Source organism: Gymnodraco acuticeps, unplaced genomic scaffold (assembly GCF_902827175.1).
Source record: "Gymnodraco acuticeps unplaced genomic scaffold, fGymAcu1.1, whole genome shotgun sequence".
In the NCBI taxonomy this organism is placed as follows: Eukaryota; Metazoa; Chordata; class Actinopteri; order Perciformes; family Bathydraconidae; genus Gymnodraco; species Gymnodraco acuticeps.
The window spans coordinates 8205825-8220957 of NW_022990271.1; the positions used below are offsets into that span (position 1 = coordinate 8205825).

Below are 15133 nucleotides of genomic sequence, written 5' to 3' on the forward strand. Positions count from 1 at the left end.
GTTATTTCTTTGTATCCATTTATTGTTAATAACTTGCAAATATAAGAAAAAAATGTTGGCAAATGAGTTGGCAGTGTTTAATACAAAAAGTGATTTATTTTTGCAGAAATCAAAGATGTCGAATAATTACTTCTGAATGTTCGATGACAACACTTTGTGGTTTTAAGAATGCAGGTACAATTCTTGGATGAGCATGCATTCATTACTTGTTGGCCTGTTTTCCTGCTGACAAGTGAACAAGCTGACACTGATGAATATTCATGATGTCCCCTGATATGTGCAGTTCATCTTCTGTCGCTTCTACCCCATAAAGAAACTCATGCTAGACCTGCCCTTAAACTGTTTGGGACAATAATACTGCTATATTGTGGCCAAATAATCCCCACCTACATGTTCTGTCAAACATCCTGCCGCTCTAAATCCCTTTTCTGCTATGTTAACTTTCTGTAGACTCCATCGAGAAGATAAAACAGTGTTCTTTGGTCATGTTAGTCTTTAAGCCAAACTAAACTATATATATAAAATAGATTTTTCTTTTGAGTCGCTATGCTTTCCTGTCCCAGATTTGACTCCAGAGGCCATTATGAAATTGTAAAACAAATGCTTTTGTCAGGAAAAGTCTTTTTTTGTGGAAACAACACTACAAGACTCATTACAAACTGCTGAGGTTAAGAAAAGGCAACGTCTTGAAAATAATATACATGGTTCATTTCTAAGAACTCACTAAACACAAACTTGTTCAAACCTACATAACAAACACTGATGTTAAGTCTTTTAATTTCACTTAATTGTTAGGTTGAATGACCCGTGTGATTGTAACAGTGTCAGCGATTCCCACAACAGCACGAGCCCCCGTTGGTTATTCTCATGTGTTATCCTTATCAGAGTCACAAGTATCTTCTCAAAAAATATTCATTTAATAAAACCCAGGTCATTACTTACCGCTGTTCTTAAGGTAGTCCTCAAAGACCCATCTAACCATCTCGATTGATTTAATTGATATTTCCAGAGATGAGCCTCTTTTGTAATCGACAGATGCGAGTACAAAATGACATATTTGCTCATTTTGTACATTGTTATATTGTTTTTGCAGTATTTAATATGAAGCAACATAATGCCCATTTGCTTTTGAGAAACAAGATGAAAAACCTTTTTAATTATGCATTTAGTTTGTTAACAAAAACAGTTTTATCAAATGAACCTCACAGATGTCAGAATATTTATTTTGTATTTGGATGCTGAGCTCTGGCCTGAATGTGAAGGTAAATCATGAGAATTGCCGACTGAGTCTACGACAGCACCTTTAGAAATACTTGAAGCCAAACAGCACACACAACTCTGAAATCAGTGATGATTAATACGGTGCTGGAGTTTCATGTCGTCGCTACATTGTACTCAGTTGAGTTTTAAGAAGTTAATTCTGTGAAGGATGTTAATACTACTGCAGAATACAGTGAGGGAGATTGTTCAGAGGAGATACATCAACACCGCAGTTGGCACCACATTTAAAGGACACAACTGGATAGTACATGACAGAATACATAGATGGTGATTATATACATACAACACTGACACAGTCAACAGGAGAGAGACATAGAGGTTGCCATATCTGCATCTGGAAGAAGGAACTGCAACATGATGATTTATGTTAGCCCAATTTCTTCCAAAACGCTCCGTGGTGCCTCGGCCTCCTGCAGACAAAGACAAGAGAGAAAGGTTTGTTGCTGACGTACATTTTGTAGTACAAAAAAGACCCTCTATGCTTGCAGGTTACCAAGTAAGATAAACCCTTCTTAGGCCTGCACAGTCAGCTGTTCTTGCAACAACAGTACTGCATGCTTTGCAAAAAAAAAAAAAAAAATTATGTTGACTGCAAAGGACTACAGTGAGACAGAGATGCGAACATCCAGGACAGGACTTGCTTAGGTTCACTGGCACAGGGGAGGAACCGGTATTCATCAAGCGCTGCAGGCTTAGAATAAACAGGTGATGTCAGGTGTGGAGGGGCGCAGGGTGAAAAAAAGATGTATCCTTATATCTGGTTTCAGCTTCTCAGATGAAACTTTTCTGACTGAAATTACATTAAACTGAATATATATTGGGGGTTTGGAAAGTTGGTTAATTCATTATTTGAATTCTACTAGGGGCTTTGGAAACGTGATGGGCATTGTAACCAAGTTATCTGACATAATAATAATAATAATAATAATGCATTACATTTTTTATTAGAGCGCTTTTACAGGTGCTCAAAGCGCTTTACAAGTACACATTACACATATTAGACATGTAAGAGTCATTACTGCGGACATTACCCACAGGAGCAAATGCGGGTAAAGTGTTTTGCCCAAGGACACAACGGCCTGACGCAGTGGCGGCCGAGGCGGGATTCGAACTGGAGCCCCTTATTATGGATCGAAACACCTTTTGACCTGACACTGGTGAGTGTGTGTAATAGTGTGTGTTTACAAAACTGTTCGTACCTCTTGCAGCAGGTCAGCCTGCTCGATGGCCTTCAGCACGTTCTTCTTCGACGTCTCCTGAGCCTCTCCCCCCAGCAGGAACTCATCCAGGATGAAGTAGGCCTTCTCAAAGTTGAAGATAATATCCAGCTCACAAACCTGTGTGGCCAAACAGTAGCAGATCAGAGGAGATCCTGTAGTTAGTGACACACTGAAAGGATTCATACAGTACACTTTCTATTGTTTTCTGCCACATTCTACCAATTAACAGTTTATTTGAGATGTGTGACATTTAAGGCTTACACTGCCAAAATATTTGTCCAGCAGCTCCACGTATCGATGGATGATCTCCAGGGTGATCAGCTCATTGTCCTGATCCTCCACAGCACAGCAGAAATACAGGCTTGCATATCTACAACCGAAAGTAAGCAAATAAAAGATGAACGATGGGTGATGTATAACAATGTTAGTGATCTCCCGGCAGAAATACAACATATCAGTGTTTTCAATGTAGGTAACAGTAGGCTTTGATCAGTATCAGGACTCAATGTGAACACACATACCTAGATATGCATACAATAAGAAATACAAATTCAAAATTCCCATCAAAAATAATAAAGATAACTTGCGATTACTTTGCAAACATCTGGGAAAAAAATGGAGCATTGTAGCTTTTTCATGATATAATTGTTTACAGCTATATAAAACTGCACCGCATTAGATGTTTACATATGTACCTAATAAACAGGTAGCTGGATAAAGTGTTTAAGTCATGGATGTTTAAAGTTTAACTTCTTCATATTTGGCTAATATTATAGTTCACTTTTCATTCGGGAAGTATGACGCTGCACTGTCAGTACGCTTCTCCATGTTTGTGATTGGTCAAATGTTGCTAGCCCCGCCCCTTTCATGTGAACGCGCACTCAGCCGGACAGAGAAACCCTGGCTTGAGTTACCGAGTTGATAACCAACGTCGTAGGGCCGCTTAGCGAGATTGTTTTGGATTAGGTAAGCCGGGTAACTCAAACATATCCAGGGTATGTTGAACTGGATTCGTAGTTCAGGCCTCTGGTTGCCCTTCTGTTTATTCTCCGCGGTGGATTTAGCAACATGTGGTTCATGTAGTTCTCCATGTCCACTTGTTGCTGATGGTTGTGGTAGAGGAGCTGTAGATTTTGCACTAACATCTGTAGCATGGTCAGTAGCAGTAACAGTAGCTACTGACCATGCTACAGCAGTGAGCAGCAGAAGTGGGGAGAGGCGGGGCTATGGCTTCATCGTTATCAGGAAATGATCGTATAGGACGTCACGCAGAGCCGTTTGGCCCTCCAGAGCGTTCCTTCGCAGATCTATCCACCTTGGGACCCATTATCGTTTGAGGGGTCCGTTTCCGCGGTTCCGTTACAGCCTCGTGTGAACGAACGGGCTATACGAAAGAGAAAAGTAGCAGATACAACCCGTTTCGTTCCCGTGTAAACAGCGCCTAAATGCCAGAAATCTCATTGCATGACAACATAATAACTGAATCGTCGGTTTTTATTAACCACCCAGCAAGCCACTACAGATACAAAAGCAACGTAGCAAACCGAACATTTACCCATCCTATCACAACAATCTGAAATTCCTGGCATAGGACAGTGGAGTTTATTTAGACCACTGTGAAATGTGTGAATGTTTAACCACATAATCTCAAGGATCACTTGCTATGAAACAGTATCTCCTATATTTAAAACAACTTGTGATCATGTCACTGAGTAACACATTGTAACAACTAAACTGTCTCCATGACAACTACTGAGGAAGACTGTGATGTTTTCTATAAATGTGTGATGGAAAACAAAATCAATGGAGTTTTAGTAAGGAATGCACTTTAACATCGACTCAACATGGTAAAGGTAGCTCCAATATCTTTTGATGAGTAATTTGTGTGCATTTTTTGCATTTCATCGTTTTTTATTTATTTGATTTAAATGATTTAAATGAAGATGCTCAGAAGTTTGTTTCATACAGCTGAGAGGAGTTACAAAACTGAAAACAACCAAAGATATTTAAGTTTGTAATTTAAACTTCTCTTATTCACTTACTTACCTCTTGTACACGATTTTGAGGTCCCTCCATTCCAAGAAGCTGCACATCTTGGGCTTCCTGGCCAATATGGTCTGGACCAGGTCTCTGGAGATCTTCTTCCTCTCCTTATCAGACAGAGGCACATACCATTTCTGTAGCCGCAGCTTTCCCTGCCGGCTGAATAACAGCATGAACTGCATCTGATGGAGGAAGTTCATTTAACATGTATCCATGGCAAAGAAAAGATACACACTATTTAGAGAGAAGGAAGGTATATACACATATAACAGGAAGGACTGAGGGGCAAGTAATCACCAACCATGTAGCATGTATGTTATTTTTCCATGTGATTCAGTACATGTAATAAAAATGTATTAATGTATTATTCCAGGATAAAACGACCTATACGTCTGATCAAATGTATCTTTGCTCAGTTTTACGTCCAGGAGGCGTTTGCACAAACTTCCATTAGCTTATGTTAGCTATCTTTGCTAAATTGCAGCATATTAACAGCAACAACACGATAGGTGTGTACATTATGTGTAATTTGCGCCCCCTCCTGCGACGCCCAGCTAACGAAAGCAGACACGAGAAGTAAATACGACCCTTACCTTCGAGTTAGTCACTTGGACGCCTGGTAACTACAGTATATTTAGGCGGAATACATAACCAAAAAGAGGGAACAGATATGTCTGTCTCTGCAGGTTAGCTTCTCCTCCACACTGATGCTAAACTAGCTAGCGGATGGTGGTTGCTGGTGAGACGCCGATGAAGGGAGCGGTGGTCTGATTGGTCGAAAAAGACACAGCTGTAGGATTTGATTGGCTTAAAGGTTCCGTTATTCCAGTACCGTTATTCGTTACGTTGCGTATATAAGTCTATGGTTGCATATACAGCAGCTAATAATGTCTTCCTGCTAGGACAGTTTACCACTTGTCATTGTCACTTCTCTTTTTTTTATTAAAGAATCTAAAACATCACATGATATCCCAACAAACAAATTACACTTTACACACATAGGAATTCAGCAAAAACTAGGTGTGAAGTAGATAATTAAGTACCTTAAAGGGATAGTGGAAATCAGCGAATTTTGGGTTTAACTTATGTATTTTTATTAAAAAGCATAATAAACAATTTTTTTTAATTTCATGCGCCTAGTTTCATTTTATTTTCAATTTTACTGCGCCCTCTCAATGAAACGAAATACTTCGGGAATCGTCGGGAATCTTCGGGTGATGACGAGAGCATAGGAAGACGGGCACAAACAATGGCGGACATTCAATAGCATTTGCATGTGAATAGTGACCTTTATTATGGTGAATAGATGTGTTTTGTATGGCTGTAGTGCGACAGCAAATGCAGAGGATGGCGTATCGACGCATGCGTTTCCAAGAAACCCAGCCATTCAGTCAGTGGGTGAAATTTGTTCAGATAACACGGGCAAACTTCACGGAGCCGAAGCTGACGAGTAATTCGGCAGTCGTGTGCTCCCGTCATTTTACTGACGATTGTTTCGAGAATATGATGATTGATTATCAGTAAAAAATTCTACGTGACACAACGACATTGGATTAACCTTGAGATGCGTTTTTATTCCGTTGAACACAACTTTTGATCACAAATCAAAAAAGGTAAGACGTAATTATTGTAATATTTTAGAAACCGGATGTTGTTTACTTTCTCTTTTCTGGCTGATAGCTCCAGGAATTCGAGGTCTTACAGTGATGACATTACACCTGTGGAGTCTCAGCTTTAAATCGTATATCTTGTTTGTGCAGTTAAGATAGTAATAAGGGCATTTCTACCGTGTGTGTTGTGTGTAAAAAAGCGTTAGCATTAGTTAGCATTGTTTCGCTCAATGCTAATTCAAAGGCTTGGTATTACTCTTGTGTTTTTTCTAGCTAACAATTGTTCTTATTGTCAGTTAGCGGAGTTTCTTACCTTTAAAAGGGTATGAAACATTAATAGTTTCATAAATGTTAAGAAGCCCTGAGACATGTGAGAGAAAAAAAACTGTGGGAGGGGTCCACTGGGGGGACCTTCGGGCTTAACTGGTTAACAATGATTAATATTTGTAAAGGCTACAGGTGATCTTAAGATGCGTGAGCTATGCTTAGGGACCTACCAGTCAAGATTATTTGTGCGTAGGGGTGCATCATCTGGCCTGTCCTGGTCATCCTCGCCATTGCCCATGCCGTGAACCATCACCTCGGCTCGGGCTCGAACAAATAAGGACGTAATGATCCATCGTCTGGCTCAATATTGTCACCATCGTCGCTTACTGAACCGGATTCAGATTCAGTTCCTAAAACGACATTTTCGTAGGAAAGCCGAGAGGATGTTTCTGACTCGCTATCATCACTGGATACCTCGTACAATCCTTCTTCTTTGTCTGGTATATTTGCCCTTCCACGTTCATTCTGCATAGACGCCATGGTTTGTTATCGTATCGTCTTCCTAAGTTTTCGTCACTTCCGGTTTGGCTGAGTCGAACATTTCGTTTCTAAAAAACTTCGGGGAAGCTGCAATAAAGTGCTTCTAACATGCGTAAGGCAATTATTATATTTTTTTAATCAGGTGTGATTGTTTTGGTACGTAATTATGCTTGTATATAAGTTAAAACGAAACTATTTGAGGTTCCATTTCCACTATCCCTTTAACTGAAGTACTGCAGACCTACTTTCTTCAGGTGAGAGTTGGGAGAAAGAAACAATGTGATATTTGGGCCCATTTTCGCTACAATGAGGCGGAGAAAAAAAGCGAATGCATTGTTTTATCAGAAGTCAAGCAATGTGGCCATAACACAGCTGGTAAAAACACCACAAACCTGACCAGATACTCTCTGCAAAGCTGCATTCTTAATCATTCAACCTGTGTTTTTCATCAAATAAGGACAAGATATAATCTTATTGTGAAATAAGTTTGGTTTTAGCTTGACTAGTTTGACTGAAATGTTCTATATAATCTGATGACTAAAAAAGACTCAACAGTTTTCATTGACAAAAAGTAGACTAAAATAATTAGTTTTCTTTGACTAAAATAAGACTAAAATGCTCAGACTTTCAGTCGACTAAATCTTGACTAAATAAAAACAGGATGAAGGTGATTAAATATGACTAAAACTAAAAAGGAAATTTAACACAGGACTAAAACTAAATAAAAAAATAGCTGACGAAATTAACACTAGCCTACTTGCAATAAAACTAGTGCTGTCAAAATTATCGCGTTAACGGCGGTAATTAATTTTTTGAATTAATTGCGTTAAAATATTTAACGCATTTAACGCATATGCAGAATGGCCCGCCCCATACGTGCCACCAGTGGCAGCGCCAGGGTATGGCTGGGGTAGGCTACACCCATACCAAGAAATGGCTTAGCCCCACCATGAAAAATGATGTTAAAGTAATCAAAATAAAGTCAGCCAACTCGCGCGGAGTAAATTGCACAGACAGCAGTTAGTAAGATTGATTTCAGTAGCCACGGTTTTGAAAACTTTTGTCACGTAGTGATCGTCTTCTCAATAGAACATCTTTGATAACGGCGTGGTGTTGTTGCAGGAAGTCCCGACGGAGAATACTTTTGCTGTAGTACAGGGGTGCACATAACTGGTACGCAGGTTATGTGCGTAATCTGAAATGCGTACCGTCACTTGTGTCACAAAGCGCATTTGCGTACCGACGTACTTGTGAAGCTTTTCCAGAAGGCGGTTAGATCACCGGACGACAGAGTCGGTCTCCGTGTGCACAGACAGGGCTGCTGTTAACGTCGGTCTGTACAACGGAATTGTGCCAAAACTACGCCAACCGGCTGCGGAGGGAGACTCCCCCCCTTCACTGGAGAACTGCGCTAAAACAGCTGATCACAACGTTCACACTCTGTGGTCACGAAGTACTCCACTAGCCGCCGCCCCCCCCCCCTCTGTCGACTTTCATGAAGTAGTCCCCCGTTGATAGAAATCAACACGTAATGAATTAAGACCCCACGGTTTGATGATTGATGGGTTGTCTTTCATTTTGACACGCAGAAAAATGTTATAATAAACATAGATACTGTATGTTAAATGGATATATCCGCCTTCTTTCATTTATCTTTCCATTCCCACAACAATATACATAAATAAATGGCATATTTTGGACATAGTTCGAATGGTGATTAATCATGATTAATTAATTTTTAAGCTGTGATTAATCTGATTAAAATTTGTAATCGTTTGACAGCCCTAAATAAAACACGATATTGCTATAACTCCTGTGAAAATTGTCAAAAGTGCTAACACTTCACATGTGTGCTAACAGTCCAGCCGTGAAGACATCTACGGGACAGTTTTGAAATGTCTTCAAATGTCGTTGCCATGGCAACACAATGCTCGCTATGAAACACGGTTTTCTCATAACTTCAGTGAAAATGCTCCAAACGGCCCAAAACTTCACAGGTTTGGTAACGATTCAGCCATCAACACATCTAAGCGATGAGGTGTCATCAAATACCGTTGCCATAGCAACAGATAATTCGCCATCAAGTTAGTTCAAAGGTTTGCAGTTCAAATATTATACTGCTTTTCCAAGCCTTTTTACTTTCTTTTCTTCTCTTATCACACATTCAAGTCCCCAGTGTTAATGTATCATTTCAATCTAAATTCTTCACTTTCTTCTTACACATTACATTTCAGCATAGCAGTTTAGCGTCAGCTTTTTAGCATAAAGCATTCCCACTAGCAATTTCTTCAGGAGTTGCATTCTCTAGTGATTATTTGTTATGATTAGGTGCTCAGCACAGAAACAAACACTGACAAACAGACTGGACTTTAACAGACTTTCTCTCAGCCAATTATTTTCTGTCTGATGAAGACTTCATACTGACTTCAACATATTCCACATATTTTATACATTATTGGTGACATATGGTTTTAGTCGAAAAGTTTGCAGTCAAAATATTCTGCTGCTTTCCCAAGCCTTTTTCCTTTCTTTTCTCTTCTTAAAACACTTTTCTATTTCTCCGCTAAGTTCAGCAACACACTTACTTGGTTTTTGTAGCTAAAAGCATGCTACAGAGACCATTCAGCTAATAACATATTCAGCTTTTTCTGCATTTTCAGCTAAATTCAGCAACAAATGTTCACAGTTTACAGCATTCGCACGCATTTTCTGCAGGAAATGCATTTTCTAGTTTTGATCTGTATCCCAATCCGCATCACAGTATGCAACAAGTTTCAGTTTCTCATCTTGTTGTTTAAAACATAACTCCTGATTAATTGTGCCCTTTAAGTACCTCAACATGTTTAGCAGTTAACCAGTGTTGTTCTTTTGGCTCTGAGAAATACTGTGACAGTTTACTGACTATCCAACTGAGATCAGGCCTTGTGGATGTCATTACTTATATTAAGCTGCCTACTGCTTCACGATATTGTGTTGCATCAACAGCTTCACCATCAACGTTTTGTTTCTGTTCACATGGGGTGGACCTTTCAATCATTCATACCAAACCTTTCCAGTATTTTTGCAATTCATTTCTTTTGACCCTTATTTCTACTTTTTCCTGAGTAAAAGTCAATGATAGGAAATGTTTAAATTTCCCAAGATCCTTCATTTAGAATGTTGTGCTCAACATTTCTTTCACAGTATTAATTGTGTGAATATCATTAGCGATAACTAGATAATCTACCCAAATAATCAGAATGTTTTTCAATTTCTTTACTGTAGACACAGTGATCAGCTGGGTTTTGTGCAAAACCATTCTCACAGAGATGATCACGCAACATTTTTCTTCCAGTTTCTTCCAGATTGTTTTAACCCATACAGTGAGGAGGCGTGTGGCTCAGTGGACTAGTGTGTTGGTGTTCGGATCAGGGGAGCACAGGTTCAAACCCCACTACAGTCAGCATGTCGTTGTGTCCATGGGCAAGACACTTCACCCCAAATTGCTCCTGTGGGGATTGCCCCTATTGAGTATGTAAGTCACTTTGGATAAAAGCGTCTAACAAGTAACATGTAATGTAATGTGATTTATTCAGCTTTCAGATTAACTTTTCATCTGTGTCTGACTTGACCTCAAAACCTTCAGGTTGCTGCATATACAGCTCACAGTCAATTGGAGCGTGGAAATACGCAGTTTTAACATCCATCTGATGTAGGTGTAAGTCATGTTGAGCTGCCAATTGCATTAGGCTACTGATGTCATGTTTGTAGTCGGGGAAAATGTCTCCTTATAGTCTATTCCTGCCACTTGACTATATCCCTTTGCAACATATCTTGCTTTGTATATCTCAGTCTTATCTGTGTTTTCTTTGATTGTGTAGACCCATCTACTCCCCACTGCATTTTTGCCCTCTGGTAGTGTGGTCAATGTGAATGTGTCATTTTCCTTAAAGGTCTCCTATCATGCTATTTTTAGGCATATATTATGGGTCTCAGATATATAAAAATATATAAGAAACATGTCTATGATGTGTTTTGCTCAAAATACCAAACAGATCATGCATTTTAGACATCCCTCATATCCCTTTATTTCAGCCATGTTAGAGAAAAGCTGATTATGGGTCCTTAGCTTGAAAAAAAAGAGGAGGGGGAGCTTGTGCCTGCTCAGAATTACCTGGCAGATTCAGCTCAATGCTCCCGTGACTAAACGCCATCATGTTCCAAACCACATCAAGGATTATTTCTGAAACAGTATGGAGCTCAAATGCTTTTTCTCTTGCTGGTTTACCACAAGGTGAGTTCCTTTTTATTTCCTGCTTTGTTACATGCTCTCTCCAGTACTGCGTTAGCTCTGAGTATTAGCGATGCTTGCTAATGTAAACAAAGACCATATTACTTCCAAAACAGTCCGGGCAACTTTCTGATAGTGCCGTGAGTCTGCATTGCCGATATTACGTCATATCGGACGCAAATCTGGATCAGCTCCGTTGTTTCCCCGTTTTTAGAGATGTGGGTGGAAAAGAGAGGGTTTTATTTATACACATATTTATGTATAAAATACATCAAAAAGTGCATTTTGCCTGATGGGTCCCCTCTGCTGAATTCATGGCCTCTTTAAAGGTGTTTGGTACATTACTCTGTAGCAGTAGTCCATATTTACAAACGTATGGTCATCACACTCTACTTTGACATTCGTAGTCCTCAAAATACTGAGGTATTTTCCTCTCCTTGGGGATAGAGCAGAGTCCTGCATCGAGTCGGGTACCCGACGGGTACTGCATAGATGTTTAAACATGTACCTAATAAACAGGCTTAATCCTTAGCCCACTGCACTTGAGTGGCACATTTATTTAATAAATTGGATATTCTTTATTGAGAATTACCCCTTGAGATGCTCAATCGTGTTTTCAAGGGGGTCTCACAGAAATAACTTACTAGTTACTTTGTGTATTGACTGCTCCAAAGGATAAGGTATCACATCATTATTTCAGGGCAAAATTCACAAGCTACCTGGCAGTATATATAATAAACAATATGTTCACCCCATCAGCAAAAAGACAAACATGTACATATCATTTGAGTAATGAGAATAAATAAATAATATAAGAAGTAATAAAACAAGAGAAACATACAACTATTATAAGAACCAAGGTAAACATAGGAACTATACAAGAGCAATTCAAAACAAATTCACAAGGTACCGTGACAGCCAAGGACAAGTAATACAAATCTATAAGTACAAATTACTTAACAAAGTCAATATCATCACTGTCAAAACTATTACTATAAAATGAGACATTCAGTGTTGCAAGAGTGTAGGATAACCTGTATATATTTATGGCTAAGTATGGAATAGGTCACGTACATTTAGCGGTTTATGTAAAGTATGTGCATGTTTTTGTGCAGCTTTCTGCTTACAGTATACTTACATTTGCCAAAAAGTGAAATGCTAGTTACTAATTGTGTACTCTTATTTTTCTAATTAAAGGACATTTTGCAGAAAACACTTCTGCATTTCTTCCACTACTTCTAATTGTGTTTATTTGTGTATTCACTGGTGCTCTTCTCCTTATTATAGTAATGTATTTATTAATATAGCACTTTTTCAAAACAAATATTAGGAAGCCCTGCTCTTCACAACACTTACGATAAAAACTAGGCAAAAAGGAAAAACAATAAACTAATTATTAAAACAGAGCAATGAGTTTATTCAACATGTTAATCAATATATTGGAAAGGGGTAAAACAAGGTGATGATAGCAGGAAAAAATCCCACCCTAAGAAAAATATCAATACAGTTTATTATTTTAGTTTGTGTTTTTGTGTTTTCTCATTCTATAAAAGTGCAGAGCTAATAAGCTGTATGGGAAAGTTTCTAATGTTTACATTTGGTTGTGACCTTAAACCTTTAAGGGAAAACAATTAGGTCATATGGCGCCCCCTTCCGGCAAACACTCAAACAACATAAGTAGGCGTACATAATGTATTTTATTTTCCCAGGATGGATGTGCAATGCTCACATACTTACTGTACACGCTCTCTCTTTCTGTGAAGCCTCTCACCAGGCCTGACAACCAGTGGGACAAAACCCGATCCTCCCCTCCCCACCATACGTCATCTCACATAATTCAGAGCTGATTGGCTGTAAGTACGTGTGCCGCAAAAAGTGTGGTGTGAAGAGGAGGTGAAGAGGAGGAGAGAGACGCGTCCTAAAACCAGGAAGTAAGGCAAGGCAAGGCAAGTTTATTTATATCGCACCTTTCAACACAAGGCAATTCAAAGTGCTTTACAAAAAACGAAAGACATTAAGAAAATGGCATTAAAAAGAAAAGATAATAAAATAAACATTAAAAGAAAAAATACATGGATAAAAGTTACAGTGCAGTTTAAGATGTGAATAGTTCAATTAAAAGCAGCGGCAAAAATAAAAGTCTTTAGTCTGGATTTAGAAGTAGTCAGAGTTGCAGCGGACCTGCAGTTTTCAGGGAGTTTGTTCCAGATATTTGGAGCATAATAACTGAACGCTGCTTTACCATGTTTAGTTCTGACTCTGGGGACAGAAAGCTGACCAGTCCCTGAAGACCTGAGAGATCTGGATGGTTCATAATTTAGCAGTAGGTCAGAAATGTATTTTGGGCCTAAACCATTCAAAGCTTTATAAACCAGCAGCAGTATTTTGAAATCTATTCTTTGACACACAGGAAGCCAGTGTAAAGACTTCAGAACAGGAGTGATGTGATCCACTTTCTTAGTGTTAGTGAGGACTCGAGCAGCAGCGTTCTGAATTAGCTGCAGATTTCTAATAGATTTTTTAGTGAGACCTGTGAAGACACCATTGCAGTAGTCCAGTCTACTGAAGATAAAAGCATGGACAAGTTTTTTCAAATCCTGCTGTGACATTAGTCTTTTAATCCTAGATATATTCTTTAGGTGATAGTAGGCTGATTTAGTAACAGTTTTAATGTGACTGTTGAAACTCAGGTCAGAGTCTATGACTACACCTAGATTTCTGGCTTTATCTGTTGTTTTGAACATTGCAGACTGAAGCTCAGCGCTAACTTTTATACATTCTGACTTGGCTCCAAAAACCATTACCTCAGTTTTATCTTTGTTTAATTGGAGAAAGTTCTGACACATCCAGTCATTGATTTGTTCAATGCACTTACTCAGTGTTTGAATTGGAGAATAGTCTCCTGGTGAAATTGTTACGTACATTTGTGTGTCATCCGCATAGCTATGGTAACTTATTTTGTTGTTTTTCATTATCTGAGCCAGTGGTAGCATGTAGATGTTAAAGAGAAGAGGCCCCAAGATGGAGCCTTGAGGTACCCCACATGTCATATTTGTCAACTCAGATGTGTATTTACCTATAGAAACAAAGTTGTTTCTGTCCTTTAAGTAGGATTCAAACCAATTTAGAACTGTTTCCGAAAGTCCCACCCTGTTTTCTAGTCGGTCGAGTAATATGTTGTGGTCAACAGTGTCAAACGCAGCACTGAGATCTAATAATACTAACACTGAAGTTCTGCCACTGTCTGTGTTTAAGTGGATGTCATTGAAGACCTTTACAAGAGCAGTCTCAGTGCTGTGGTTTGGACGAAAGCCTGACTGGAACATATCGAAACAACTATTTAAATGCAAGAAATTACTCAACTGTTGAAAAACAACTTTTTCAATGATTTTACCTAGAAATGGCAGGTTTGATATGGGCCTGTAATTGTTCATTACTGAAGCATCTAGATTATTCTTTTTTAAGAGCAGTTTAATGACTGCAGTTTTCAGGGCCTGTGGAAAACTACCTGAGTGAAGAGATTTGTTTACTATATGAAGTAGATCTGAGGCCATGCAACGAAAAACATCTTTGAAAAATCCTGTTGGAATAATATCAAGGCAGCAGGAGGAGGATTTCAGAAGTTGAATAATGTCCTCTAGGTTTTTATCATTAATCTGATGGAATTGTGTCATGGTGTTTGAATTGATATTAGGTGGACATAGGGACAACACATTTGCTGTACCTGATGCAGAGGCACTGACTGCTTGTCTGATTTTCGTCAGTGAAAAAGGAGGCAAAATCATTGCACACCCTGGTGGATAGAAATTCAGAGGCTACTGACACTGGGGGGTTAGTTAGTCTGTCGACAGTAGCAAGCAAGGCACGTGCATTGTTTTTGTTTTTGGTAATGATGTCAGAGA

General features: G+C 39.0%; 1 protein-coding gene across 1 annotated transcript; it reads right to left on the reverse strand.

Annotated features, from left to right (window-relative positions):
* Window positions 1-67: 67 nt before the first annotated feature.
* Window positions 68-5432, reverse strand: ap1s2 (adaptor related protein complex 1 subunit sigma 2). Its single transcript, XM_034221091.1, has 5 exons — window positions 5138-5432; window positions 4548-4726; window positions 2763-2871; window positions 2481-2618; window positions 68-1691 (listed from the first exon to the last, which is right to left on the reverse strand). The coding sequence occupies exons 2-5, from the start codon at window positions 4724-4726 to the stop codon at window positions 1644-1646; spliced, it is 474 nt and encodes a 157-aa protein (XP_034076982.1). The 5' UTR covers window positions 5138-5432; the 3' UTR covers window positions 68-1643.
* Window positions 5433-15133: the final 9701 nt, after the last annotated feature.